This window comes from Artemia franciscana, chromosome 5 (genome assembly GCF_032884065.1).
Source record: "Artemia franciscana chromosome 5, ASM3288406v1, whole genome shotgun sequence".
NCBI classification, from domain to species: domain Eukaryota; kingdom Metazoa; phylum Arthropoda; class Branchiopoda; order Anostraca; family Artemiidae; genus Artemia; species Artemia franciscana.
Window position 1 is genome coordinate 57,110,403 of NC_088867.1, and position 24,244 is coordinate 57,134,646.

The 24,244-nt window shown below is 33.7% G+C and overlaps 1 protein-coding gene across 4 annotated transcripts in view; it reads right to left on the reverse strand.

The window, feature by feature from the left end:
- Positions 1-24,244, reverse strand: part of LOC136027626 (hemicentin-2-like) — a 152,528-nt gene that overhangs the window by 3,938 nt on the left and 124,346 nt on the right. For 2 of the 4 annotated variants that reach the window (XM_065705043.1, XM_065705044.1), the window contains exons 12-13: positions 19,611-19,724; positions 344-429 (exon numbers count right to left, since the gene is read on the reverse strand). In XM_065705043.1, coding sequence (XP_065561115.1) covers positions 344-429; positions 19,611-19,724 — 200 coding nt within the window. The remainder of the gene's footprint in view (positions 1-343; positions 430-19,610; positions 19,725-24,244) is intronic. The other 2 variants (XM_065705045.1, XM_065705046.1) reach the window with 2 other exon arrangements.

A 24,244-nucleotide genomic window follows, 5' to 3' on the forward strand; every position in this document is an offset into this window, starting at 1 on the left:
GGGGATGATTAGATTTTTGAAAAGTAGGTATTTGGTATTTTCATAGAAAAAATAAAAAAGCTGATTTTCCCCCAGCCCCTTGGATCTTGAAAATAGTTTTTTTTTTAATTTAATATAAATCCTTGCCCCCTTCCTCATAGATTTTCTTGTTTTGGCACCCCTCTTAAGAGAGAAGCAGCAACGTAGAGAGAAGGAAACAGCAAGAAATAGACAAGGCGGACAGCAATAGAGAGAGAGAGAGAAATTGTGAGAGGTAGCCACCAAGAGAAAGAGAGAGAGAGAGGAATGAAAATTAACTATTTTTTAGTTAATACGTCAATACACGTAATGGAGAGGAACTAACCCTTACTATAACATCTGGGCAATCGGTTCGTAGTTTCACTTCACTTTCATTCGTTATACCAACTTGATTCTTTAGGTTTTCCTCGTCTGAAAACAATTTCTAAGGTTAAAAACATTTTTATATCCTTTTTTGTTTTGTTTTCTAGTTTTTTTTTTATATTAAGTTTTTATTTCATTTCCACCTTACCTTCTGGGTTATTTTCAGGGATTTTCAGTATGAAAGAATGGTAATGATATTAATAATAAAGTAATAGGATCCTTTCCCCAGAAATAAAAGTTTTGTAAACAAATTATATTCTATATGACAACCACATAAAATTATGTGCTACTAAACAACTAATATATTCTTTCAGGGTCGTTTATCCGCTTAGATTGTAACAATACATAAAATTCATATTTTAATCTAACCAATAATGCTAAACCGATACCCAAACAACTTTAAAAGCACCAAGGAAATCAAAATAAAATATTTTATAGACCCCCCCCCCCCGATCCCACCTTGGATATATTCATGCATAAAAACCTAAATTTTCCAAAATTTTCTTTTGGGTTATGTGCCAAAGAATTATTTGCTTTTGTTGCAGTGACACAGTCTCATCGATATTGTCACGTTAAACCCCCAAAACAAATAATCAAACATGGTTAATTTTGACAAGGCTTTTCACCCGTAAAAAGTCAAAGATCGGGTATTAAAAAAAAAACTTAATCAAAAATGTGTTATGCATTGCTGTTAGGTTTTTAGGAGTCGAACAATTTTTTTTTTTGGGGGGGGGGGGTCAGAGCCCGTAACCCCCCTCCCCTCTGCAATATTTAGCATTGATGGCTGTGCGCGTATCCGCTTAACCAATTGAAATAATTAGGTTTCATTCTACTGTCTTTAGTACTTGGTGTTACTCAACAAAATATGCATTCTTTCATGTATTTTTGCCCACTCGGAGAATAACAATACATAAAAGTCTTATTTTAATCCACTCAAGGGTATTAAACCAACACCTAAACAGCTTTTAATGGCTCATTCTCGCCTACAAGCTTTGGAATTTCAAAACTTATTATTGAAAAGGTAATTGACTGAACGCTAACATGTTTATAGTCCCGGGTTAGGGCGCCACTTAAAGAAACTCTTCTTTTATCTGAGTTGAATAATAGGTTGAATCCATTATTGGAAAACGACCCCCTTCAACCTATCCATGGTTATTACAGGGTAGACTCTTTTATTCTTGGTTTCGGAACATGCCTTAAGTAGAAGCGGCTTTAACAGTCAAAGCGAGGTCAAAAATAGATAATATCATAGTAACATACCATACAGTAGTAAAAGGCGGTAGGGATCTAAAGATTTTAAGATACGGAATTTTCAGGACACACGCAAGGCACGCTCTACAGTGAGATCACAAGGGAAGAAGAATTAAACAGCGTTTTATCATACTATAAAAAAAAATGTTTGATGAAAAAAAGGCCAAGAATTTATTGGTTACAGTAATCACAGTGGACAATTTTTACATTATATTGGAGGACTAGAAAAATAAATAAGAATGAGTTATAATTTTTGTATACCATCAATACCAACTTTTTGATAGTACTTCAGTCTTTTTAATTTCTCATTTTTTATGGAGCTCTTTGCCATTCTAGTTAGACCTAGATCTTCATTTTTTTTTTTTTTTAATGAGTCAATTTAAGTCACAAACTGATACTATTCCAAAACAACTCATTACAGCATCAATCAGTCTAAGGCCGAAACAGCTACAAACACTCTTTCTCCGCCCCAATCTTTCATATTATTTAGCTAGAAAGAAAGTGCATACTTCATCTTGTGCCCTTTTTCATACTACTTCCAAACATAAGCGTCACTTTTGGCGGAAAATTTGATTTTGAGCCTTTAATGGACCCCAAAAAGGAAACTTATTATCACTTGAAATGATTTAAAACGCGATAAAAAAAAAAAATTTGTTAATAAATCAATAATTCAAAAGTATTACATTCCAAAAGCACTATTTTATAACAATTTAATTCAACAGAAATTTGATTTTGTAACTGTTATTTTAAAAAGCCAAACGTTTCCCTGATATACGTAGAAAAGGGTGTGCTTTCTACGTGATTAAATAAAACAACACAGGTTTCTTCAACTGAAAGTAAGGAGCCGAATTAAATATTAAAACGAGGGGGGTTGCTCTTTACTCTTTACGTTAAAGTCTTAAAGTTCGTTGAAAATACTTCCCATTGAAATTCAACCGACCATGCGTTTGAGCCGTCTCTCTTAAGTAGTTTTGACAAAAGCCAAGCTTCAGTGTAAGGAGCCCATTTTGATTAACAAATTCCACTGACAGAAATCCATTTTGTAACTGCACAAAAAAGGGGTGTTTCCTTTTTTATTTATTCCTTTTTTAGCGTTGTATTTTTTTTAGTTTCAGCTATTTTTTATACAAAATTGTTTTATTAGTTCTACAATTTTCTCAACTGAAACATCGTTTAATATAGCTTCTTTTCCATCGCTTTTACATAGCTTCTTTGTAGAAGGAAGGCAATTGGTTATTTTATGCTCAATTTTTTCGTTTGCTATTGTTATGTAACAGCAAAGCTTTTGCGCAGAAAACAAGCCCTTAAATACATATTAAAAGCTATAAACAAGGTAGAATTTACATTTTATACTCCCATTAAGGGCTGAAAATGGAACATCTCCTGAAAAAGATTATTATATTTGGAAAAAAAGCAATTAAATTTTGTATTCACTTTCATCTTAGCTATATTATCTAAAAAATACACATTTTTCCCCTCCCATAGAGTTCTAATTTCCTTTAAATCCTTTCGTATAGCCTCTTCGCGCCTAACTTTAGGAGAGATTCTTTTCGTTAAGTCACATATGGATGGGCAAAAAGCGAAATCTTTGGCAAGCTATCATCCGTAAACTGGGTCATTCTAACCTTTCTTCCATTATTCTCCTAGAAAATGGGAACAAGCTATATTCTCTTTTTTCATCTCTTTGTTTGATGTACGGCCGATCAAACGAGTACACAAATTTATATTTATGCGTGTACATAATATACATTGTACATGTACATCTTTACGAGTACATAAACTTATATTTAGAATTCCTGTGGAAAATATGTAAAAAATCTTCATCAGCCTTCCGAATAGCCCATGTTCTAAGCCATGCTTGGCCACTGTCTTTACTGTGGCTTCTAACATTCTAACCTAGATAGCAGACTTGTTTTATTGTTCTTCCAAACCTTTTCAACTGCAACAGAGACGCCCTGTGCCTGTTCTATTCTTCACTTTTACCCTTCGCAGCAACCACCATCTTAATTCTAACAGTGTCCAGGTAAGTGAATCTATCTACTTCATCGATCTCCTCTTTACTGAACATCACCTCTTCAATCTCGCTTATTCCTAGTTTAAGTGACTTCATCTTCTTAACATTAATTGTCAACATTTTTCCCACATAAGTTCCCACATCAGTGCCATGAAGTTGCCAATGTATCCACTTTTCTTTTTCCTAACTTGCCATTATTAAAAAACCATGATTACCAGAATATTCGCTCCAATCCCTTAGTTTTTTTATTTTCTTTTCCTTGTTTTTTTTTCCCATTCATTTGCTCATAAAATTTCTGTTATGTGTGATACCTGTCGAGTACTTTTGAACAACAGACATTTCAGTACTTTCCAGCGGACATTTTTCCCAAATAAATCTTTGTCTTATTTGGAAATATCAAATCATCATGAATTCTTGATACTGTTTAGACTGACAATACATAGTTCGAAGAGGGTTTTTTTTTTCTAATCGAAGTCTATAAGAATCACGGGACACTTAAAACGTTATAGAGATACCTCCACAAAGGAGAGATGAGTGAATCCTCCGTAAGATTAGTTTTTAAAGTGAAAACTCTGTCGCAAAAATGTATTTTTAAGAGAGTTTTTAATTCCCGAGAAAAGATTGCTATTCTATTTATTTTGTAAGGAAATGGAGCTGCCTAAATTTTGTTAATAAATGTTTTTGCTAATCTTTAGCATAATCACATTAGAAGGATACTATTTATAAAATATTTTTTTGTTGTTTATTATTTTGTTTACAAAATGTTGTTTTCAATAACTTTTATACTTATAATACAATTTTAATATTTTGCGGAATTGCCCTCTGCAGGTTCTTATTTTGATCTTCAAAGAGAATTCATAGTTTATTATTCACAGTAGAGAATTTAGAGTTTTTATGAATTGTTTTAATTTTTAAGCTTTGCTCTGGATTTTTTTTTTTATTCGAATTTTAGGAGAAAGGTTCGATAATTTAGTAAGCAGAAACGCTAGTGGCTAGAAAAAATTCTGATATAAATTTTTGGTGCATCATAAGCTTCTATCAGAAAGCTATTTTAAACGATAAAACTCCCTTTTCTAAAAGTGTTGGACTTTCAAATTGAAAAAAGGCAATCTTTAAAAAATTTTAAAAATATTCTGGGTATAAAAAATTATATAGCAAGTTCAAACTCAGCTTAAAAAATGAATTGGTCCAAAAACGGGGTTACGCAGTAAAAATATAAAAATTTGCTAAAAAAAACGCAAGTTTCGGCAAAACTTCATATAAAACTGTTGGTAATAAAAATGAAGTCGGATAGGGATTTTACATTCAGCGTAAAAAAAAATTCTTTCGTCATATTTAGGCTAATTGCGTCCGTTTTTGAATTTGAGATTCGACAAGTTTGACCAAAAACTACATTTCATTGTGAGCATATTTAATCAAACAGTTCGTGGTAACGAACTGTAGTAAGGAGCGACCTGGCTGAATAGTAAACGAAACTCTAAAAAACGGAATTTTGATACTAAAAGATACATCAAAAGAATCAGCTTTTTATGATGATGTTAAATATATAAGTTTCATCAAATTTAGTCTTTGTCATCAAAAGTTACGAGCCTGAGAAAATTTGCCTTATTTTGGAAAATAGGGAGAAAACCCCCAAAAAGTCATAAAATCTTAACGAAAATCACACCATCGCATTCAGCACAACAGAGAACCCTGCTGTAAAAGTTTCAATCTCCTATCTACAAAAATGTGGAACCTCGTATTTTTTTGCCAGTTTAGTTTTTTTTTTCCAGGGGTCATCGTATCGACCGAGTGGTCCTAGAATGTCGCAAGAAGGCTCTTTCTAACGTAAATTAAAAGTTCTAGTGCCCTTTTTAAGTGACCAAAAAATTGGAGAGCAACTAGGCTCTCACGCTCATTTTTTTATCAAAGTCAACGGATCAAAATTTTGAGATAGCCATTTTGTTCAGAATAGTCGATAACCCTAATAAATATGTCTTTGGGATGACTTACTTCCCCACAGTCCCCAGGGGAGGGGCTGCAAGTTACAAACTTTGACCAGTGTTTTATATACAGTAATGGTTATTGGGAAGTGTACAAAAGTTTTTCAGGGGGATTATTTTGGTTTGGGGGGTTGAGGGGAGGGGCTATGTGGGAGGATCTTTCTTTGGAGGAATATATCATGGGGGAAGAGAAAGAAAGGAAGAGAAAGGGAAGAGGGATTTTCTAGCATTATTATAAAAAAAAACAATGAAAAAATAAATATGAAAAAGTTTATTCAACTAAAAGTAAGGAGCAGCAGTAAAACTTAAAACGAACAGATATTATTTCGCATATGAGGGTTTCATCTCCTCCTAAATACCTCGCTCTTTACGATAAAGTATTTTTAGTAATTTCAACTATTTATTTTACTGCCTTTCTGATTCAGGGGTCATTCTTATAGAGTTGGGACAAAATTTAAGCTTTAGTGTAAAGGATGAGGTATTAATGAGGGGACAAACCCACTCATATACATAATGAAAATATAAGTATATATAAGTTTGTTACGTAAGTTAAATCTTAAGTTAAGTATATTTTTTCTAACAAAAACTTTCGTTAAAAATTAAAGGTTCTAGTTGCCTTTTCAAGTAACCCAAAAATTAAAGGACAATTAGGCCTCCTCCCCCACCCCTTTTTTCTCAAATTCGTCTGATCAAAACTAAGAGAAAGCCATTTAGCCAAAAAAAAGAATTAATATGCAAATTTCATTTTAATAATTTGTGTGCGGAGAGCCAAAATCAAACATGCATTAATTCAAAAACATTCAGAAATTAAATAAAAAAAACTAGGTTTTTTAACTGAAAGTAAGGAGCCACATTACAAATTAAAACGAACAGAAATTACTCCGTGTATGAAAGGGGCTGCTCCCTTCTCAACGCCCCGTTCTTTACGCTAAAATTTTTTACTGTTTAATAAAGTAGAATTGAGACAAAGAGTCAAACTGTAGCGTAAACAGGGGGCGTTGAGAAGGGAGCAGCCCCTTTCATACACGGAGTAATTTCTGTTCGTTTTAAGTTTTAATGTGGTTCCTTACTTTCAGTTAAAAAACTAGTTGTTGTTTTTTTTATTTAATCCTCTCTCATAAAGTGACTTATGATAAGCAACAGTACATGCATTAATAAAACTTCAAAGAAAAATTTGGCTAGCATCAATTTTGAACAATTCACATGGCTGAGCATCTTCAATCAAAAGGCAAAATCATCCTTTTCAAACAATAAAGACATAAATATCATTTTGTTTATATGTAATCTCTAAAGAAACATTCCAAGTCCAAACTAATTTGAAAATCATTCGGCTGAATGGATAAAAGTAAAAGGAAGAGTCGGTTGAAATATGTGGGAATCATCAAACTAATTTACCCCCTGTGCGCATGTCGAATTGACGCACTGGGCGTCGTGCGCATATACCGCATGAAAGTATCATGAGAGAAATTGAGCCGCATTAGAGAAATAAAAGTACCTAGACACCGGGCACCCTTAGGCCCCATGAAGTGTTAAAACAACTGTTATGCATGGGTCACAGCCGTGGAGTGACAACATATCCTGAATTGGTTTCAAACTCTCCAGAGGTGAAGAAAAAGTCCTAACTAGAAATCTTACCGAATTTGGTTAAGATCCAGTGAGCCCTTGTGAATGTGGGCAGCAAATATATAGCCCTTCACTCACCCAGACAAATTTAAGGTATTTATTCAATTCTGCCAGGTAAATAACCCCACTCCCAGAGAGGTCAGGTAACGTGCAGCCCTTCAAAGGCACAACTATGGACACAGAACTTACTTCCCATCCATTTTGGCTGGTATCAGATGTCTTTTTCTCGCAGAAGGGCTAATGAAAATGTTTTAAAGATCCCATTCTCATTCCCCATGAGGTCAAACAGATACAGTAGTCTGAAAAGATATGACTAGGACAAAACTTTTACTTCTAGTAAGTTTGGTTAGTATCCAATTGCTTCTTTTGATAGATACCCTTATGTAGATAAATAGATTATCCATTGATCCCCCCTACCCCAAACATAGATCCGATTTGTTTCAAACCCTGAAAAGTAAAAGTAGTGTTTTGGCCATTTCCTTTTAATTTTGGTTGACATTGAATAGCCTCTTCTGATGGATATCATAGCAAGAATAAGTTGAGTACCCCCTCACTACATATTTTCCTTTATAGCTCCCCCCCCCTCTCCTCCAAGGTTGTAACGGGTCTGAATTACCGAAAAAACTATTAGGTAACTACTTCTTATTTTAATATGAGAATGGTTGACACCCAACTACCTTATCTAAAATTATCTCAACAAGAACAAGTTAGGGTCACACTTCCTCAATCCCCCACAAAGATTGAGTTGGTCTTTGACGCAAAGGCAAAACTAGCAAAATACATTTTAATGCTTATTTAGCTTGGTTGAGATCCAAAAAGCCTTTTCGGCTATTGTTCTAATGAAAAGACTTTAGGATTCCCTTTCCCAAAAATTTTGAGCCCAATCCTTTTCCCCGAAAGGCAAAATTAGGTCATTAGATCTTACCTTCCATTAAGTATATTCAATACTAAAAAAAATACCTCTCGTACAATTCTGATAGTAGTAATTTGGTTACCCCTCCTCTCCTGTAGATAGCAATAGCTTAAAAAAAACATAAAATGCTTACTTTTATTTCCGGCTAAGTTCACTTAATAGATGACATGATGCCAAGAACTTAGAGGTGCCTCCCCCAACAGATGTTAATATGGGTATGAATTCTTCAAACGCATAACAAGGAACCTTACTATTAATTCAAAATAACTATGGTTGACATTTAATTTCCAATTCTGTAAGGTGTTTTGCTGACAAAATATTTGAACCCTCGCTTTTGCTTTTTTCTATTCCTAAAAAGGTTATACTGGGTCCTGATTCCCAAAAGCTGAGGCTATGATATTACTTCTTACTTTTCATGATAACTCGTTGATGTCTGACTACCTCTTCACCCAATTCCCCAGTAACAAGAATTTAGTGACACTCTTCCTGGGCATGTGTCAGATTGGTTGTGAATTCCTATAAGGTACAACTAGGAAACTTACTCTTACTTCTTACAAATCACTTCAGATCCGTCAATCTTTCCCGGTAGATGTAGTGATGACAAGAATTTGTCGAGCCCCACCAATCTCTTTCCTTAAAAGGTCGTGCATTTTATGGATCTGCAAGGGTATTAATTGAACACTACCTCCTATCATAATCAAACAGTTTGGTATAGGCTAAACATCATTTTTCTTGTATACATTCTGTTGGTATGCATTCGAGGACCCCTTCCTTTTTTCTTCTCTCGTAGATGGATTGTGTCTGTATGTCCAAATAACACGATTAAAACAGCTTACTCTCAGTTCTCGCAGGCTGTATTGAGACCTGCTGACCCCTTTTGGTAGGCAATAAGACACATTCTAATAGAACATTTGTGCCCCCCCCCTCTCGACACGTATATACATACAAATGCAGATAACGGATAAGACATGAACCCCAGAGAATACAACCAGGGCTTGTGCTTACTTATTGGCAAGGTTTGGTTGACATCCCACATTTTCTTCTGTTAGATATCTCGATAACAAAATTTTAGCTCCTCCCTCTACTTACAACTTCATCCATTATCTAAAATTCTAACAAAGATACCAACTATTACTTCCATTCTTGGATCAAGACCCAAAGGCATAAGTAGAAAAGTAGGTTTTCCTATTAAGTGAAGCTGATATCTGACAACCCTTTCTAAAATGTGTGCCTTGGATGGATTCTAGAAAACCTCCCTTAGCCTAAGAGTCAAATGATAGCATGACTTGTTTCAGTATACCTCTGGACCGAAGCCTTATATACATACGGATTTTATAAGATTTTATAGAAATAAGGACGTCTTTTCAAAATAAAATTTGGGAATTACCAGTTGAGTTATACGAAATTTTTAATCCCAGGTTTCAAAGAGATATTTGCATGAGATCTAAGAAGTTCACTTCAGAACTTTATACATTTTCGTCTTGTTTCTATTTAAGTTAATTAATAGACAAAAGAAAAACCTTTTTTTCTAAAAACGTACTAGAAATTTCTTAAACTTCAAAGAAAATTTTCCTTTTGTTTTATGATCACCACAATAGAAGAAAGTTTCCAACTTCTATCTCTTATTGCTACCACGGTACAGACCAGTGATCACGATAACATTAATGAGAGAAAAAAAAATGAAAGCAGTAGTTTTGCTCTACAACGCAGCTTGTCAAATTGAGTGAACTATTATGTCTCTTTTCTTCTTTTTTCCACTAAATGATTCTAACTTATTTACGTATCTCGAGGCATGATCGGGATAAAAAGTGAATTTTTTGGCTCTGCATTCAAACGACAATGCATAACAGCTTTTAAAAATAAAAAAATTGTTTTAGAACAAGTTTACAAATATGCCCTTACGAATTCCAATATGTACGAACACAATCAAAGTGTTAGTCATTTTCGAACCTTTGCAGGTAAAATTAAAATATACTACAGTATTTCTTTTATTATTTCTGTACATATTCAAATAATTGATTTCCAGTTTGATTTTTTTCCGATGTATGTTTTGCTATCGGGCTCAGGGTATACATCCACTAAACTATATGACCGATTGAAATATAGTATTATTCCCATACCTTTTCATAAATTTAGTGATCACTCATTAAAAAAGAGAGCTTCAAAGAAAAAAGCAGCTTGCTTTCCATTTTTTCAAATGAATGTTCCACTATCGGGCTTAGGGTATACATCCATTTTTCTATATGACCGATTGAAATATAGTATTATTCCCATACCTTTTCATAAATTTAGTGATCACTCATTAAAAAAGAGAGTTTCAATGAAAAAAGCAGCTTGCTTTCCATTTTTTTCAAATGAATGTTTCACTATCGGGCTTAGGGTATACATCCACTTTTCTATATGACCGATTGTAACAGAGTATTATTCCCATACTTTTTCATAAAGCTTAGCGATCATTCATTAAAAAAGAGAGCTCCAATAAAAAAAACAACTTGCCTTCCATTTTCTTCAAATGAATGTTTCGCTATCGGGATTAAGGTATACATCCACTTTCCTATATGACCAATTGAAATATAGTATTAATCCCGTTCCTTTTCATAAATTTAGTGATCACTCATTAAAAAAGAGAGCTTCAATGAAAAAAGCAGCTTGCTTTCCATTTTTTTCAAATGAATGTTTCACTATCGGGCTTAGGGTATACATCCACTTTCCTATATGACCAATTGAAATATAGTATTATTCCCATTCCTTTTCATAAATTTAGTGATCACTCATTAAAAAAGAGAGCTTCAATGAAAAAAGCAGCTTGCTTTCCATTTTTTTTCAAATGAATGTTTCACTATCGGGCTTAGGGTATACATCCACTTTTCTATATGACCGATTGTAACATAGTATTATTCCCATACCTTTTCATGAAACTTAGTGATCATTCATTAAAAAAGATAGCTTCAATAAAAAAAACAACTTGCTTTCCATTTTTTTTTAAATGAATGTTTAACTATCGGGCTTAGGGTATACATCCACTAAACTATATGACCGATTGAAATATAGTATTATTCCCATACCTTTTCATAAATTTAGTGATCACTCATTAACAAAAGAGAGCTTCAAAGAAAAAAGCAGCTTGCTTTCCATTTTTTTCAGATGAATGTTCCACTATCGGGCTTAGGGTATACATCCACTTTTCTATATGACCGATTGTAACATAGTATTATTCCCATACCTTTTCATAAATTTAGTGATCACTCATTAAAAAAGAGAGCTTCAAAGAAAAAAGCAGCTTGCTTTCCATTTTTTCAAATGAATGTTCCACTATCGGGGTTAGGGTATACATCCACTTTTCTATATGACCGATTGAAATATAGTATTATTCCCATACCTTTTCATAAATTTAGTGATCACTCATTAAAAAAGAGAGTTTCAATGAAAAAAGCAGCTTGCTTTCCATTTTTTTCAAATGAATGTTTCACTATCGGGCTTAGGGTATACATCCACTTTTCTATATGACCGATTGTAACAGAGTATTATTCCCATACTTTTTCATAAAGCTTAGCGATCATTCATTAAAAAAGAGAGCTCCAATAAAAAAAACAACTTGCCTTCCATTTTTTTCAAATGAATGTTTCGCTATCGGGATTAAGGTATACATCCACTTTCCTATATGACCAATTGAAATATAGTATTATTCCCATTCCTTTTCATAAATTTAGTGATCACTCATTAAAAAAGAAAGCTTCAATGAAAAAAGCAGCTTGCTTTCCATTTTTTTTCAAATGAATGTTTCACTATCGGGCTTAGGGTATACGTCCACTTTCCTATATGACCAACTGAAATATAGTATTATTCCCATTCCTTTTCATAAATTTAGTGATCACTCATTAAAAAAGAGAGCTTCAATGAAAAAAGCAGCTTGCTTTCCATTTTTTTCAAATGAATGTTTCACTATCGGGCTTAGGGTTTACATCCACTTTTCTATATGACCGATTGTAACATAGTATTATTCCCATACCTTTTCATGAAACTTAGTGATCATTCATTAAAAAAGATAGCTTCAATAAAAAAAACAACTTGCTTTCCATTTTTTTTTAAATGAATGTTTAACTATCGGGCTTAGGGTATACATCCACTAAACTATATGACCGATTGAAATATAGTATTATTCCCATACCTTTTCATAAATTTAGTGATCACTCATTAACAAAAGAGAGCTTCAAAGAAAAAAGCAGCTTGCTTTCCATTTTTTTCAGATGAATGTTCCACTATCGGGCTTAGGGTATACATCCACTTTTCTATATGACCGATTGTAACATAGTATTATTCCCATACCTTTTCATAAATTTAGTGATCACTCGTTAAAAAAGAGAGCTTCAAAGAAAAAAGCAGCTTGCTTTCCATTTTTTCAAATGAATGTTCCACTATCGGGCTTAGGGTATACATCCAATTTTCTATATGACTGATTGAAATATAGTATTATTCCCATACCTTTTCATAAATTTAGTGATCACTCATTAAAAAAGAGAGTTTCAATGAAAAAAGCAGCTTGCTTTCCATTTTTTTCAAATGAATGTTTCACTATCGGGCTTAGGGTATACATCCACTTTTCTATATGACCGATTGTAACAGAGTATTATTCCCATACTTTTTCATAAAGCTTAGCGATCATTCATTAAAAAAGAGAGCTCCAATAAAAAAAACAACTTGCCTTCCATTTTTTTTAAATGAATGTTTCGCTATCGGGATTAAGGTATACATCCACTTTCCTATATGACCAATTGAAATATAGTATTATTCCCATTCCTTTTCATAAATTTAGTGATCACTCATTAAAAAAGAGAGCTTCAATGAAAAAAGCAGCTTGCTTTCCATTTTTTTCAAATGAATGTTTCACTATCGGGCTTAGGGTATACATCCACTTTCCTATATGACCAATTGAAATATAGTATTATTCCCATTCCTTATCATAAATTTAGTGATCACTCATTAAAAAAGAGAGCTTCAATGAAAAAAGCAGCTTGCTTTCCATTTTTTTTCAAATGAATGTTTCACTATCGGGCTTAGGGTATACATCCACTTTTCTATATGACCGATTGTAACATAGTATTATTCCCATACCTTTTCATGAAACTTAGTGATCATTCATTAAAAAAGATAGCTTCAATAAAAAAAACAACTTGCTTTCCATTTTTTTTTAAATGAATGTTTAACTATCGGGCTTAGGGTATACATCCACTAAACTATATGACCGATTGAAATATAGTATTATTCCCATACCTTTTCATAAATTTAGTGATCACTCATTAACAAAAGAGAGCTTCAAAGAAAAAAGCAGCTTGCTTTCCATTTTTTTCAAATGAATGTTCCACTATCGGGCTTAGGGTATACATCCACTTTTCTATATGACCGATTGTAACATAGTATTATTCCCATACCTTTTCATAAAACTTAGTGATCATTCATTAAAAAAGAGAGCTTCAATAAAAAAAAACAACTTGCTTTCCATTTTTTTTAAATGAATGTTTCACTATCGGGCTTAGGGTATACATCCACTTTCCTATATGACCAATTGAAATATAGTATTATTCCCATTCCTTATCATAAATTTAGTGATCACTCATTAACAAAAAAATAGCTTCAATGAAAAAGCACCTTGTTTTCCATTTTTTTGAAATGAATGTTTCACTATCGGGCTTAGGGTATACGCCCACTTTCCTATATGACCGATTGAAATATAGTATCATTCCCATACCTTTTCATAAATTTAGTGATCTCTCATTAAAAAAGAGAGCTTCAATAAAAAAGCAACTTGCTTTCCATTAGTCACATCAATTTATTAGCTTTAGCTAGGTCCTCAGTCAATTTAAAGGAACATATGGCTAAGTTCAACCAGGTAATTGAATTTACTAGGCTTTTTGTTGTCAAAAGGAATAAACTATGCCCTTACGAATTATGCCCGTATATAAAATTCGTATATAGTTCAATAGAGATCATGCCGTCTTTTTAAAATGAAATTTGGGAATTCGCGGTTGACCTCTCCAGAATTACATCTTAGAAATCCAGGAGTTATACACTATTTTTACATACGAATTTATATACAAATTTTGTATAATTTTTTATACGAGTTATTTCAAGAAATTTAGTGATTATTCACAAAAAAAGAGAGCTACAATAAAAAAAGGAACTTGCTTTCCATTAGTCACATCAATCTATTAGCTTTATTTAGGTCCTCAGTCAATTTAAAAGGAACATATGGCTAAGTTTAACCAGGTAATTGAATTTACTAGGCTTTTTGTTGTCAAATAGAATAAACTACTTATTCTATTCATCTACTTTCCTGCCAATATTTATCACGTTAATCTCTATCAGCCATCCCTCCAATTCTCTGAAGAATACTGCAACAAAGGGATTAGGATCTGATGGACAGGAAAGGCTATTCTTAAATAAGATGGTGTTTTGGAAATGGACATGAGATTTTCAGTTGATTATTTTTTCGAATCAATAATAAAGAATGTTTGATTGAATTGTCTACTTGGGACTTGTCTATATGCAAAGGGAAGTAGATTCCAATGATGACTTTGTTAAGAAGGAAAAGCCTTGCATACGATTTGCGTGTCTTTCTTTTAGGAAAGAAAATGGAAAGATAAACAAAAGAGATCCTGAAATCAAACTATGATAAGCTACTTTAATAGCGATATTGGCTAGGGTAAATCAAAAGATGGTATGTTGAATAAATTGATTTTACAGAAAAATGCCTTATGGGATTTTTTTTGTTTGGGAACAATTTTAGATATTGAGATGCAAAAACTGATTTTGGTATAAGTACTAAACTTGCTAGCAATTTGTTAGAGTAAGAAATATGTTCTGAGACCACACTGGCTAAGCAAAAATTAAGACGAAAAATTTTTTTTGGAATATTTTTTTAGGATCAATTTTGGACGATACACGAAACTGATTTTGATGTCAAGTACTAAACGTGCTAGCAATTTGTTCGAGTAAGAAATATGTTCTGAGACCTACTGGCTAACCATAAAGTAAGACAAAATTTTTTTTTAGTTATATTTTTTTAGGATCACTTTTGGATGATACATTAAACTGATTTTGATGTCAAGTACTAAACGTGCTAGCAATTTGTTCGAGTAAGAAATATGTTCTGAGACCATACTGGCTAAGCATAAAGTAAGACAAAAAAACTTGTTTTAGGAACATTTTCTTAGGATCAATTTGGATGATACATGAAACTGATTTTGATGTCCAGTACTAAACGTACCAGCAACTTGTTTGAGTATGAAAGATGTTTTGAGACCACACTGGCTAGGCACAACGTAAGACAAAAAATAAAAAACGAAAAAAAAAGACAAAACCAAAGGGAATAATTGTTTGGTCATATTCACCATTTCGGCTTAACAACAATTCGTTCTGAAACCATACTTATATTACATAACGTAAGGGAGTACACGAAGAACAGAAAAGGGCTAAACTACTCAAGTGTAATTTTTGGCCAGTTTTTTTTTCTTCGTTTTTTGGTATAAAAAAAAATTAAAAAAAAATACTTCTAGATATCCAAAGAACCAGATAAGATAGATATAATAGAGTGAACAACTCAATTGACCAGCACAAAAAAAGATTTATGACTGCGATAACAGGATGATATTTCAAATTGGAAATTTTTGGTGAACATAAAAAGAATGCTGGAACGGTGTTTAAATGCAATCAGTCGGGATTTAACGGATTCTAAGTGTTGGAGAGAATCCTCTTAGAGTTAAAAATTTTCTGATCCTGATGAAATCCAGGTATTATATATTTGAAACAGAAATAGAAAACCATTTTGAAAGGAAAATTGGGCTATAGCCCTTTAAAAATTAGTAATTTCATAAGCAAAACTAACATTTGTGGAAGTGTACAGTAAATAGGAATCTTCTCTAAAAAAGTTTACAGATGATATTTTTCAAAAAGGAGAAGTTTCAGGAAAGAAAACCTCAACAGTTTTTATTTTCCACTTCACGATGGCCTTTTCAAGAATCGTTTCAATCCACCAAACTTATCATTTAATGTATATATATATATATATATATATATATATATATATATATATATATATATATATATATATATATATGTAACTCGAAAAATCTTTTTAGTTTTCTTTTATGTATCTTATTTTATTTCCTAGCCCCTCTCCAAATTTATTTGGTCCTTTATATTCGAGCTGAATATCTTTTATGTTGAGCTTAATATCTTCTGGTTTACCCTTATTTTTTCATCTTGAAAATAATCAGTTTCTTTGCTTTCCTCTCGGAGGTTTTCTCTTTCCCTTTCCGTTTTCATTTTCCATACTTTTCTATTTCACCTCTTTCAATGCTCTCTGTGACTGAAGTATTAAACATGGATTTAAAAAAAAGAATACTATATAAACAGAACAAAATATGACTAAAAGTTTTTTGTCACAGGATTGTTTAAAATTTTCAAATCCCTATGTAGTTTGGAAATATTGTTTGCAAATATTTAATCAGCATGCAAATTCCCCAAGTCACTGGACTTAAAACAAAAATCTGAATTGTCTCTCACAATTTATAAACTTAAAACAACTACGATTCCAACCACCTTAGAATGAACCTAAGCTTCAACTTAGTATTCAAACATACAGTTTGAAAATTGTATCCTATTTTAAAAACGGTTACTTCGATTAACCGACTACAGTATCTCACTCCCCTGTCCCGCTCCTGCGTAAGGGCGTAATCAAAGTTATAAGACTTGGATAGGCTTTTTTAATTTTCTCCTTATGAAATATGTAAAAAAATTTATCAAGTTGAAAAAAAAATCTAGCGTTGTAGCTACATTCCTTTGTTGAATTAACAAAAACATTCTCAGTCCCTGGTTGCAAGATAACTTTATTTCCTTCTACGATTCCCTTAATCTTCTTCCTTGATAAGATTTTGTCAGTACCTATAGGTCAAAGACTAGGCATATGTAAAATTATTTCATACCCTATATAACAAGTTGTGATCCAGAAAGAAAGTGAATAAAATTTGTTAGCTGTTCTTTACTGTGTGACAGACAATGTATATATATATATATATATATATATATATATATATATATATATATATATATATATATATATATATATATATATATATATATATATATATATATATATATATATATATATATATATATATATATATATATATATATATATATATATATATATATATATATATATATATATATATATATATATATATATATTATATATATATATATATATATATATATATATATATATATATATACCAAAATGCATCATTCTGCTTCTATCACATTTACAATTTGAATAATTTAATGACCAATTTTGGCAACCCAAACTTAGTTTTATTTCGGGGAGAGTGTGAAAACATGTGAATTATGATGCAGAAAAAAACTTAATTTTGAACTAATTTTCAATCTGCTTCTCTTGAAGTTGAAAATCTTGTTGTTAGTCGCCAAATCAACTTTTGAATGTGACAGAAATAAAGTGAGGCGTTCTGGTGTATATATTTTTTTGACTGTCATGCAGTTGGGAACTGTTAAATGTTTTTAGTAAAGAGTGTTTCTGAACCATTGGAAGTTCTTTATGTAGTACCGTAGAGAACCAGAAAATTGACTAGTAAGAAATGTTTTCTCCCAAAAACACTTCGGTCCTATTACCGGCTTGATATGTTTCGCAAAAGAACCAATCCGTTCTAAAAAGGGGAATTATTTGTCTTTCCAAATATTGCACTTCCCTTTTTCGGTAGATTCACCATTTCGTATTAGCTAACCCAGATTTAAGAAGTCGGGGCTATTTTTCTCTCCAACAATAAGAAATATAAGTAATTGATTTTTGTCTTATGCAAAGACAAAACCTTGCATAAATCAACCAACGGAATTTAAGCATACATTTTAACACGGAAGTATGGGAGAGTAATATCTTTCTTTTTTATCTCTGGAAACACCTGTAGAAGTCAACGCAGAAATAACTCTTATTTTTAAGGTCTTTCCAGTCACTGCTTACTTTTACAGCCAAATACTTTTCCTTGTTGTAAAGTTAAAAGAAATAATTTTTCAGAAAATTACGTTCCTCCATTTGAAGGATTCCCTGTATTTCAAGAAATTTGTCAATGAGTCTGATTTGGCATTCAAAATATGAGCCGGGATCCCAAGGTAATTATTCTTCTTGACGACTTTCCAGTGACAATCGAGATTGCAAAGTGGTAATCTAGTCTATGAAAAGTGGCCCTCTACTGAATATCTAGATTAACGAATAACTATTAGAGAAACAATCAAGACTGGATTTAGCACTGGAAAGATCTCTAGAGTGAATTATATTTTGGGAATTGACGATCGCCAAACGCATTAATTTTTATGCTCCAGTGCTATCTTCAGATCTTTTGAAAAACTTACGTAGTGACTGGAAGCCACCTCTAGCAAAAGATAAAAGAAGGCCGATATTCTATTCTTCAGAATATAATAGAAATAGCTATCTAACTGAAAACAGTTTGACTGCAGTTGCTTTCTAATTAGTCTCCCCTTGAAGAAGATGCGACATTTGAGCAACAAAAAGGGTCTCCTCTGAAACAAGAGGATATGAGATCACATCACTCTATGGTAGTGACAATACTATATAACAATACGTTCAGGGTTGCCAGAGAGACATTTTTTCTGATTTTTCGACATTTTCACTTTGTAAGACACTGAGAACCTTTATGGTCCAAAAAGGCCAAATATTGAAAAAAGGGGAAGTTTTTGCAGTTTATTTCAAATACGCCCTTGTCAGCTTGACTATTGCTCTAAAAAAAACTGCATTTGCGCACTTCCAGTTTGTGTGTTTTTTTTTTTTTTTTTATTTTTTTTTAATTAGCGATTCTCTCCGTTTCAGTGTCTTGCTCTCTTTAAAATGACAACCATGTCAAAAAATTAATTGACAAAATATGCGAGTGGACTGTTGGAAAGAAAACGCAAGCGAGGAGATAGACCTAAAGACCAGGAATATGAGTTCGAGTTAAGCAGCTAGTTTTTGTAAGGACATTAAAAGGAACCTTTTTTGCTCATTTTGACAATTTAGTCTAATAAAAGTTTGTCCACTCCGAATGCGCAACCAAACAACATATTGATCCGTTACCAGCCCGTATTTTAGACTTTTCTGAAGGAAAATAAAGACTTCAAACGATTTTGGGAATAAGGTCAGCTTAGCTCAATAACAATGTTATTAAGTGGCCAACCTTGAAGTTTTCTGTCATTAGGCACGAAGTTTAAAGCCATGAAATTTCCATATTTCCTCTCAGACAAAATGGTTTTTGTACTGAACAAAATAAACGATTGGATTTAGACTTCTGCAAGACGAACATCCAACCCAAATTTCACACTCTTGTCTCCCTCCACCCCCTTCTGAGTAAGCATCAAACTGAATTCAAACAAATATTGTACTTACCATTGAAGCACCATCTGTCGGATCTGAATGCGTACAGAAGGCAGAGTGTCACAATAAGTAGAAAAACGATGCATCCAGATATTACACCTACTATTGCAGTCACAGGAACAGGTTCTGAAAACATTTTAAATACTCTTTACTTTATGTAGAGTTGCAATGATAGTGGTGCAGTAGTGACCACCTGATGAAAAACGACAACTATCCTACAGTGAGAAACATTTTATAGTAGGAAAAGTATTGTTCAACGAATTATGGAAGAAGGAATCTGCTTAATTTCTGTAGAGACATCAGCTTATAATCTAGCCGTAATCCAATACAACAATACCTAGAAATACACTAACCTAAATAGAAAACTTATGCGTTTAATAATATTTTTGCAGTTATAGTAGTGAGGTAGTAAACCTCTTTTAAGGAGTGACCTACTTAAGCAGTAAGAGTCACAGAAAAAGGCTTTAGAAAATGTTTGAGGCATGTGTAGTTATGATAAACGACAATTCATTCCATAGTAAAACAAATTAAAACGTTGAGATTAAAGACTCGCTCTTTATTTTAATTCCAAAAGCTTGGTTCTTATTTTAAGGATAGCAGAGAGCGAGATTACAGCTTTAAACGTACAAAAATCACCACCATATAAACGAGGCTTTTTTACTACACAATTCTCTCCTAGTCCTTTACTGGGGGAGAAATTCTTATTTCTCTCAAATTTTAAGTACTTTAGAATTTGTCCCTTCAATTAAACAATTACTAAAGGCTAATTAGAATGTAACGTATACGACCTGGTGATTGCTAGTGTTTTACTAGACGATTTCTTTCTGAAGTTTGAGTGGAAATTTTTCGTCCAGTTTCACTGAAAACTATATTTTTAATTAAAAGAATTTCGCATTTAAAAATGTGTATTGTTTTCTCTGAGGCTGAATTTAAGCTTTAGTAAAAAAGAAGAAGCAGAAGGTAGAGATGAGGGAGCAGTATACTCCCCTCACGGTTAGGGTAACATTTGTTCATCTTATGCTTAGAAGTCGCTCTTATGGTTTATTTCTGTTTGATGGTTCAGCAGTTTGGGAAAATTCAAGGGAAGCTTGACAAGATAATATGAAAAGAGACGTGGTCAGTAGTAGACAGTAGTAGTAGACAGGTTTAATAGCCAAAACTTAGCAGCTATCGCTGATTTGCGTTTCTATACGACATATTCAAAATCAAACTACACTTGTAAATATAAATCAAACTATAAACATTAACTCTTATTTTACATACTGATGAAAACCGGGACGAAAGAATTACAATATCGGTTTGTTCTCGCTTTAGCGGGAACTAACTTATCTTGCTTTCTCGTTTTTGATGGTAGAGGTTGATCAGGTAGAATGTCACGGTGCTGGGATTTGGAAAGAAAGAACTTTCCAAATCTCTTTATCAGAGTTTTGTACCGGTTTTGGAGTGACGGCAGTCCTAACACTTCCTGAGCCTTTTCGTAGGGGATGTCAAGGCTGCCCAAGATGATCGATACCGCTTGCTTCTCTACCGATTCAAGCTCCTGACAAAGATACATTGTTCTATGTACTGAGGGCGCCCAAACAGAAAATGTATATTCCAGAATGGGGCGGACGTACGTTAGGTATGCATATTTAATACTCTCTGTGTTAGCACTGAACCTACACATACCGTTTAAAGTCTTTCGACTAGCATTTGCACTTTAAACCCCGTTTTCGATATGTGCGGTAAAGCTGAAGTCATTGGAGAAAGTAACTCCAATGATCTGGATACTGTTTGTTAGAGGGAATGGAACACTTGGCTCCATAACATCGCTTTTTAGCGGACTAAAGCATACTCTCTTCGACTTGTTCCGATTAATCTCAAGATTTAGCTCCGCGCATTCTTTTGTGAAAACATGGAAAAAATTTGAACTGAATTGTGGCGTCACAACTCCGTTTTGTATTAAATATTTCAGGATAAATGACAGTTCGTCCACGAACTTGTAGCGGTCGTCAAAGTCAGCTATGAGGAAGTTAATTACAGACAAGAATACAATAGCTGCGAGCTTAGTGCCTTGAGGGGCTCCACAGGTGGATGAGGACCATTCGGAATTACTAATACCTTCGTAGAGAGCAAACACACTACATCCTCTGGATGAGAAAGTCCAACACGAGCGTAAGAGTCTTTTTCTTAGCCCCCATTAGCTTGAGATTAAGGGCAGCTACAATGTGATTGATTAAATCAAAGGCCTTTTGGAAGTCTATGGCACCAAGGTCGACAAAACTGTGACCCTTTTTGACCCACTTGAGGAGACTATAGCACATCCTCACTCACCAAGTACACTAAGGTATTACAGTTTTTCAGTCCGTCGTATTGTCTCTGGTCGAAAGATTCCTTAATTTGATCCAGTAAGACACTCATGATAGAGGTCTCGGCCACTTTTGCCAGGCATGTTGTTTGCGAAATAGGTCTAAGTTCGTCAGAGCTCTTAGGGTTAGTAACCTTCAGAATTACTCTAACTTAAGCTTTCTTCCAAACAGCTGGAAAGATCCCAATATGAATCCACAGGCTTATCAACACTAAGAGTGGTTTCGCGATGAAAGGGGCGTATTCTCGAATCAGTTTGGGGGAAAGTTCGTCTGGTTATGCAGAACTATTTACTTCCACCTTCATTAGAGCCTTATAGGTTGTCATCTCATCAAAAATAATTTCACCTTTATCTGCGCAGGAGTCAAGTATTTCAGACTTCTGGGCTTGTGTGGGAGAAAGAAATGAGGTCCAGATACAGGTAAAATATTGATTAACCTCATCAGCAGTTGTGTTTGTTCCATCAGGGTGGCTTATTTTTACGCTGTTTTGAATGGACTTGTCAGTGATTTGCTTGACCGCTCTGTGGCATTTCCTAGGATCAGTGTGCCTAAGACTGTCCGAAAATTTCTCACGCCCGTAATCTTTCTTCACACTTCTTGTGAGAGATTTAATATGATTTCGCAGTTTTTTCCGTTATACAAATCTCCTTCTTGGAAAAGCTTGTACTTCTTTCGGATTAGTTTCTTCATTTTGGGGGTTATCCAAGGTTTATTACTTTCGTATCTAGTGAAAATCTTTTCAGGAAAAAGCTTGGAAAAAACAGTTGGCATTTTTTTATCGAGGCTTCCGTCTCCATAGACCTCTGGAAAAGGGTATGTAGCTATCCATCGACTATAAGTACTAATTGCCGAATCGGTAAGCGAACGTTACTTGACACGCTTAATTTTAGGCTTGGGTATAGAAGCAGCAGCTGACCAGAGGACAACGTTATATCAGAACTGGCAAGCGGCCCAAGGGATTCGGGGGTTTGGTATTATGTCTCACAGTTGGTCAGGATTAAATCTAGTATGCTGCCAGATTCATGGGTTGGGAAATCTACAACCTGCTTGAGGGAAAGGTGCGATGAAAGGAAAAGGTTAAGATAAAGGCGTTTTTTAGCACTTCCAGGGTAGTAGATGGAAGCAATCTACGGTTACGTGCATGGAGTGTTGGTCTAACTTTGACTACGAGCGGAAAATAAGGCAAGAAATTTCTAAGCACAATGGAGCCAATGAGACCCTTTCAAAGCAAGTGTATACAGCAGAGTGAAAAAACTCAATTATAACACAAGGTTGAGACAGATACAACGCTTGAATAGGACAAGCAAGATTTGATTGTGTACCCAGAACTTTTTCCAGGACAGGAGTGCTTTTGAAGACGCTGGGGTACCTCATTAAAGTCGGGAGGTAAGTTTTTACCTGGGACGAAAGTAATGAGCAACTTAAAATTTATAACGAACAGAAATTACATAACAAAATATTCCAAATATGAGGCTTCAGCTCTTTACGTTAATTTTGATGTCACCATCAATTGACATAAATGATGAGAAGGAGTCAAGATAGAGTAAGACCTTTCCGATAAAAACCTAACAAGGTATTTTTTGGAAATGTGCTACTAAGGTGGAATACTGTACATCATTAGTTTCTGGTTCCAATGACATTGTTAAGACTCCCCGGAGAAATTTTACATTGAATGTAATAGATTTCTTGGTGGAAATACAATCTACATCATCTTCTGTGTTTGAGCTATCTAAAGACTTAACAGTCAATTGCACTGAAGAATTTCTTAATATTTCAACAATTAGTAGAGTTGCTGTCGAAAGTTGCAGTGACAATTTTGAAAGTAAAGTTCACAAGAGACCAGGAATAAGGAAGCCAATATTTAGCAAAAACCAAAGGAAGTATCTTATTTCAAGTTGTCCTGATCAACCAAAGTTGAGTGTATTCCCAGTTGATCTTTCAATATAGGAAATGAAACAGTGGCGTTTTCATCCGGGATGGTATGACGATCACCAGTTCTTAGAATATAATATCGAGAAAGTTGCTGCCTTCTACCTCGCGTGTTTTCTTTTCTCTAGTTGTCCAAGGAGCGACCAATCCGAAAGGCTTGGGTGGAAGACGGTCTGCGGCAATGGCACAAAATGAAGAGCAAAGTAAAGGCGGAGAAAGGAAAACCGGCAAGTCATTTCTCTCCCGAGTCAAAAAAAGCATCTTTGTCTTATTTTTCCCTCTTCGTCAATAACAACAGTCATGTGGATTTTCGATTTCCTATTTGATAAAAGCACTCAAACTAAGGTATTGCAGCAAGTAAAAGGGTGC